Source organism: Peromyscus eremicus, chromosome 14, assembly GCF_949786415.1.
Source record: "Peromyscus eremicus chromosome 14, PerEre_H2_v1, whole genome shotgun sequence".
Lineage (NCBI taxonomy): Eukaryota > Metazoa > Chordata > Mammalia > Rodentia > Cricetidae > Peromyscus > Peromyscus eremicus.
In genome coordinates, this window is record NC_081430.1 from 50,175,432 (window position 1) to 50,182,617 (window position 7,186).

Genomic DNA, 7,186 nt, shown 5'->3' on the forward strand with positions numbered 1-7,186 from the left:
GCTAGAGTCTAGGAGCCTAGTAGACCAGGGTCCTAGAGATCCAGACCTCAGAGCCCTAAGCTGCCAAGAAGCTGAAGTCTTTCACACCATGTGCTGGGGGTCATCAGAGGACAGGGATGAGAATGAGGGAGAAGGAGTGGCCTGGCACACTGGAGGGTAGTCAAGAGGCGGGTCTGGATGCTGGACGGACTTGCTGATGAATGACGCAGCTACCAAAGCAATGTTAGGTTGTAGACATTGGTGTTTCAGGCTTGTTCCTTCTGTGCCCTCATTTGTGGGTGCTGGCTAACAATGTCAGAGTTCAGCCAACATGAGTCTTTTCTTAAAATGTGTTCTAATTCATGATCCACCTCAAGAGAGGATGTGCCTCAGCTGTGTGACCAACAGGATCTTGGACAGTGGGGCAGGAAGGGCAACAATGGCCTCCGATTGGAAAGAGAAAGGTCACCCTGCAGAAACCACAGGAATGTAAGGCTGATGCTCTGTGGTCCCAGATAAGGCCATGGATGCCACTGTCTTGGCACAAATATATGTATCATGGCTTGGTAGAAAGATACTAGACCAGCATCCTGAGACCGAGCCTCTAGCAAAGTATTAGCCCTTGGTCACCTGCCATGTGAGAGTGGTAGTCCCACCCTGTGGAGGCCCATAAAGGTTTCCTAGAGAGATCTGAGCTTACTTCACCCAGCAGGGCTGCATTAGAGGATGGTTTGAGCTTGACCACGTGTGTGGTTACCAGGTGATTGGAAAGGGTCTACACTTGGCTGTGCTGGGGGGACGTTTTTTTGCTCCACCCCTTGGCATTCCTATAAATAGCCCTTTAGAAGAGACAGGAGGGGCTGGTGGATAAGGATCCAGGCCCTCCGAAGGCTATCCTGTGTTTCTATCTGTCTCTCTCCCCTCTCTCCTTCTATCTGAATCTCTTATCCCTTGCTCCTCAAGATACCCTGGGGTAAAATGTGGGAGCTGGTCTCCCAGCTGGCCTCCCTCACCACCCAAACCCAACAGAGATGGAGGAACTAAATGAGGCAGAGTCAGTGGTAGGCCATTGAGAATGGCAGCAGACAAACCTGAAGGAGAATAATGGAGGAGCCTGTGGTTTTTTGCTAGAGCCGGTATTGGCAGAGGGACTTAAACAGTGTTTACATCTCACATTTCTGAAGGCTGGAAAGCCAAGGTCAAGGCATGGGCAGGGCTGGCACCTTTGCCAGCTGTGAGAGAGAATCCTCTACTTGGCGACCTTTGCCCTGGCCTGGTTTTCTCCTGTGTACTATTGATATCTGGATTTCTCCTTTTCCTAGGACACCCGTCGGTCAGGCTGGACCATGGTTCAGCCTAATGCTTTCATCATAACCCGTTATCTCCAAATAAGACCGCATTCTGAAGTGCTGGTATGGGGTTAGGACTTCCTCAGAGAGGAAGTGGGGGTTCCCTGAGACCAACTCCTGATGGAAGGTGTGTGTTGCTTATCCCCCCAGGACTTGGAGACATGGCAGTCTCTAACACCATCGGAAGCAATGTGTTTGACATCCTGGTGGGGCTTGGCATCCCGTGGGGCCTGCAGACCATGGTTATTAATTATGGATCCACAGTAAGTCCTGCCACTTCCTGAAGAAGGGCATAGGTATGTTTTAGAGGGAAGGATGCTGTCGACCTGGTTCCAGCCTGGAGTTCCGGGGAGATGTGCTACCCTTTGTCCTTAGCACCCACTTTGTGTGATGGCTTCTAGAACAGTCTAGTCTTGTCTGCAGGAGGGAGTCTGTGCTTGCTACATGCTCATCAGTGTCTCTTCCTCTTGCCTAAGCCCACTGGCACCTATCCCCAGCTTGGGCCACTTCCTGATGAACCAAGTGCAGACTTGAACCTATGGCTCCCCTTTGTCATGAGGTCCTGACCATTCCTGCATGCTCACCAGAGGGAGCCCTGTGTTTCCCAAAGGAGAGAGTGAATATTCTGAAGAGGGCTGGGCTTGGGGAAAAGACTGGCCAAGCAACTCAAGCTTTGGGCCTGTGTGCTTCACTTTCCAGGTGAAGATCAACAGCCGGGGACTGGTCTATTCCGTGGTGCTGTTGCTGGGGTCCGTCGCTCTCACTGTGAGTTTTACCATTTCAAAATGGGAGCATCATGCACACTGCATTTCATCCAATTCAGCCTGGCTGTGCACACCTCCTGTTACTTGTCCTCCGCACTGAGGGACAAAGCCAAGGAGATGTATATATTCAAAGATACCCAAAACCTACTTTTTTTTTCTTTTTCTTTATTTCTTTTCTTTTTTTTTTTTTTTTTTTTTTTTTTGCCAAGAATAACTACAGACACCATGGTACTTCATCCTGAGCAAATGAGATGTCACCAGAGGACCTGGGAGATGAGCTTGGTCAGTTAAAGCCAAGTTAGAGTCCCAGAACCCATGTTGTTCAAATAAGGGGTCATAGTGATGCACACTTGTAATTCAAGTGCAGGGGAAGCAGAGACCTTAGGGGTTCTCTGACCACCCAGCCTAGCCAAATTAGAATGTTTCAGGTTCAGTGAGAGACTCAAAAAGAAGGTGAATAGCGTTTGAGGAATGACAGCTAAGATAGTCTTCTGGTCTCTACATGTACACACACACACACACACACACACACACACACACACACACACACGTCTCAAGGGTTGTCATGTCACATGATTACATTTCATTTCTTTCCGACTGATCCAGTGAGGGAGAAACTCTCCTCACCTGCTGAGCTGACAAATGGGGGACATGACAGTCTTTGGGACAACATGTAATGACAGTGCGATCCTCCCAGCTCTCATGCACAGACCTATGCTGGGCACTTTATATATGTGGTATTTTGTTCAGTCCCCACCATCCCTGATGAAGAAGGTACTATTATTCCCATTTTGCAGAAGAAATCAAGGCTCAGGAGTTAAGCAATTTGCCCAAGGCCACAGTTAGCAACTGGCAAAAATGTGGTTGGAAGCCAGGTTTCTCTGCCTTTACAGATCTCTGTGCTCTGTGGAGGCAGCTGTGGTCCAACCCAGAAAAGCCTTGATTCAGGGATAAGAGCAAGGGCACTCGGGGTGGGGTGGGGGGAGGCCCAGGCAGAAGTTCACCCAGAATGGCTCAGATGAGCCTGGGAAATGTGCTGAAGAGAAACAATTATGATGCCAAGTTCTGAGGCAAAGGGGAAGGTCTGGTTTCCTTAGGGAAGGGCCATGGTGAGGACACATTGGATCTTGAAGAAGTAGCCTGTCTCCTAGGGGAGGGCCAGTGTGTGAGTGGTTACCGTGGATTCAGCCATGTCATGGGGCAGGTCTCAGAGTCTAGTCTCAGCTGGACCAGAATCTTGACTACATTTTACAAAAAGTTCTGGAGCCCACACCGTTATTTTTGGTTTAAAAGGCCTCTGAGTCTGTCAGCCCCACCAAGCCTAGCTCTGCTCTTGTCTCCTCCCAGGTCCTTGGCATCCACCTCAACAAATGGCGCCTGGACCGAAAGCTGGGCATCTACGTGCTGGTCCTGTATGCCATCTTCCTGTGCTTCTCCATAATGATAGAGTTTAACGTCTTTACCTTCGTCAACTTGCCCATGTGCCGAGAAGACGACTAAAGCTGAGCTGTTGCCCAGAAAAGAAACTGCTGTGGCCACCATGACGCTGGCGTCCTCTCTCTCTCCTTCTCCACACAGGTCTCTCCTGCCGTGGCAGCCACTGTCAATTCTTTCATGAGCTGGAAGGACGGGCCACCATGGTCTTTGTCCGGTCATGGGCCAGGCTGCTGGGTATCTGTCCCTACATGGCAGGGTTCAGGCATCATTTCAGCAACTCCACAGACTCTTGGCTGCCAGCTGCGGGGATGCATCATGTCTCTTCTCTCTTGCACACTTTAGTCAACAGGACTTCTGTGTGCTGTTTGTCTTTCTGTCCCATGGGCAACCTCAGAAATGAGTCAGTCAGTGAACGTGAGGTGTGCTAGATGAGTGCAAAGTAGGACTGTGGTTGGCAAGTATCAACTCTGGGCCTGGAGAAGGCAGATTGTGTCACGATGAGCATCCGACTCTGCTGGGAACACTGGAGACTTGGAAGAGACAAGGCATTCACCTGCAGGGAATTGAGACCACTGCAGTTATAGGAAAAATAGGAAGAGTGGAAGCATTATTTCCCAGTAGAAGAGAGAAAAGCAAGCAAATACTGTTATCCTTTTTATTGACACATTCAGAAAATGAGCAATGAAATATTAAAAATAAAACGTCACATATAGATCATCATACTTGAAGAATATCATTCCACACAAAAGGAAAGGATCATTGACAGGGACCAAAAAGGTTACCCTTGGAGAAAAAAAAAAACAATGAATCCTTTGCGTGTCATCTTGTGCTGGCTCCGAGACGATTTGGTTTGGAATATAGCAAAAGGTGGACAACCACACAGAAACAGGTGCTAACTCAGAGACACAGTGCGGAATGTAGTCACAGCTACACATTTCAGACCTTAGGATGCCATGCACCGCTCTTCAGGTTTGCACGTCTCTGTTAATGCTCTGCTTTCAAAACCACCCCACTGAAAGACCCAGTTGTTTATATTCCCAACCAATTGCAGAATCGATGGCTAATGACGAGAAGAGAGTGCCCACAAATCACTCTCCTGGTTGGCCGAAGCCAAGTGTGAAAAGTGTACCTTAGAATTTTTAGAGCTAAGTCTTTTCAACTTCAGAGTTTGCTACACGTGCAAGGCCAGGGATGGGAGATGGACCCAAACACGGGCAAATATGAAACAATGTTTGACTGCTTCATAGCTCTGAAATCTCTGTGTAACAGATTCATGACTATAAACCATTCCTGGGTTCTAATGAGAAAGCACAAATTAATTTTATATAGTGAGGTTTTTATTTTTTTAATGTTTCTATTGCAAAAGTCTATCGGGTCTGATGCACTTTGAATACTGAGATATTTTGCACAGTAGAAGGCATGGGAATGAGCCAGGGTAATGAGTTTAGTGATTTTTAACCTTGGTGGCTACTGTAAATCCAGCAGCTGAGTCCTTCTGGGCCTATGGTGGAATCTGTAGTGATGTTCTCTAAATTTCAAGGGACAAAGTGTTCAAGCTTGTGTTCCCTTAACCAGAACTATGATGAGACCTCACTCCCATTGCCCAGCCTTCAATTCAGGGTTCACATCAGTATTAGTAGCTCAACTGAGTCAAGGCTTTGCTTTTTGTCTATATGGATAAGTTTGGTGGCCTTCAGAGTGAGACTGCAGATTTCCCTTGAAAAGAACGGCTAAGCTTGAGTGAAGGGAAGGAACCTGAAGGTGCCTCAGTATAAACTCAGCTGCGAAGAGGCTTCAGGGTTGCTCTAAGCCCTAGTAGCTCGTACACACACACACACACACACACACACACACACACACACACACACCCCTCCACCTCCCTTTCACAGGCACATGCTAGCTCTGAGTGCTTCCGTCTCCCCTTTGAGCCTCCTAACTGCTCTGTGATGTAAATTTGGATTATTCTCATTTCATCAGCAATTAACATCACGTGGATCTAGTTTAGCTTCAGGATGGAGCAGAGCTGGGGCCAAAGGTACCCATCACCGGTCTCGATTTAGCTAGTATACCTGATTGGCCAGCCTGGCCCAGTGGCATGAGTGTGATTTTGCCCTGAGTGGAGATGCAGGAATCTTATTTCTTGGGTCAAAACCAACCTCTCAGAATATTAAATTTACCCAGAAGTTTCCCAAATCATATTCTAATAGCTTACCTTTTTGAATATCCCTATTTTTTCCTGGAAAAAAAAAAGACCAAATGCTAATTTTTAGATGTTGTTAAGGTACAAGCCACAGCCTCTGAGGGTCCACACTGTGTTTGATCCTCTGAGTCCTCGTTAAGCTTTTCAAAGACCATCCCAACTGCCTTCCCCCTCCTTCAGGATTTGCTGGAAGCTAGAAAATGTCTCACAACTGCAGTTAGAAACGGAAAATTATGCTTTGAGCATGTAGGGCACACCTCTTACTAGTTTTCTTTGGTCTTTATGTGCCAATGTCCTCAAAGGCTCTGGGCATCTCTCATATCTAGGAAACTAGAGGCTGAAAGTAAAAACTTCTCTGTTTAACTAAATAATTTTTCCTCATGAGTTTAAAGATTCATTTGGTAATATAGGCTTTTGTTTTTAAAAACATCCTTCCATTACTACACAGAATTACTTTCTTTGTTTTATCCCTAAAGCTAAATTAGCATGGTGTAATTACTTCTGCTACAAAAAAAAAAAGTTTAAAAAATACACTTAGCTTTTTTTCTCTTCAGAGGCAGAAAAACAAGCACACTGCTGTGTTCAAATGGAAGGTGTCTGTCTCTCTCCCGACCTCTGTCCTCCCTGAATCCTTCACAGGACTGAGGTGGGGCAGCCTGTGGACAGAGACACTGGGGACTAAGAGGGGCATGGATCATTTCTCCAGGGAAGCAGGAGAGAGTCCAGAAGAGCACTGGAGGCTACTCTCTGTGGCCTCCCCCTCCCCTGGGTGTAAGATTGGGCTGCTCTTGTCCCATACCACGTCAGTGGCCTTCTAGCCCACCTTGGCTTGTCTCCCCGGGAAGTCAGCAGCGAATAGCAGACACTTTTGAACCCACCAAGGCACTGATGTCCACCTACACACTACCCCAATCCTGCCTGGGCCCCTGGGCAAGGCGTGGTCCTCTCTTTACCGCCTGCCTCCTCTCCTTTGTAAGATCCCCTTGTAAATGGATGGAAAAGATGGCCGTGTTTTGGTAGGTGCATAGGGGACAAAGAACTTGCTGGTTAGAGTTAAAAATCCCCGGGAGATTGAATCCATCAGTCAGGTTCTAGATACATGCCAGAGGTGCTCTGACGTCTCCCAACACAATCTCCACATGGGGTCCTCCGTCTCTGGGGCAGTGAGCAGATGTATCCAGGACACATCCTGAGGTGATCCATACCTGGGGATGGCTCAGATGCCATGTCGTGTCCATAGAAACTTGTAGAAAATTTTAAAAATGCTCTCTAGTTAACTCTTGAGTGACAAGAAGTCCTGATTCCTACCAGTTGACTAGCTAAGGCCCTGCCTCCCTGAGCCCAGCTCCCTCTGTCCTGTATAGACTTACTCAGAGAGCACCCTGCTTTCTCCAGGTGTGAACACTCCATCTTGGTTCTCTGGTCTCTGCAGCTTGTTACACCCCATGAGCCCCTCA

General features: G+C 47.6%; 1 protein-coding gene across 2 annotated transcripts in view; it reads left to right on the plus strand.

The window, feature by feature from the left end:
- Positions 1 to 3,602, plus strand: part of Slc24a4 (solute carrier family 24 member 4) — a 139,997-nt gene extending 136,395 nt beyond the window's left edge. For both annotated transcript variants that reach the window (XM_059279556.1, XM_059279557.1), the window contains exons 15-17: positions 1,479 to 1,591; positions 2,028 to 2,093; positions 3,440 to 3,602. In XM_059279556.1, coding sequence (XP_059135539.1) covers positions 1,479 to 1,591; positions 2,028 to 2,093; positions 3,440 to 3,592 — 332 coding nt within the window. In that variant the 3' untranslated portion in view covers positions 3,593 to 3,602. The remainder of the gene's footprint in view (positions 1 to 1,478; positions 1,592 to 2,027; positions 2,094 to 3,439) is intronic.
- Positions 3,603 to 7,186: the final 3,584 nt, after the last annotated feature.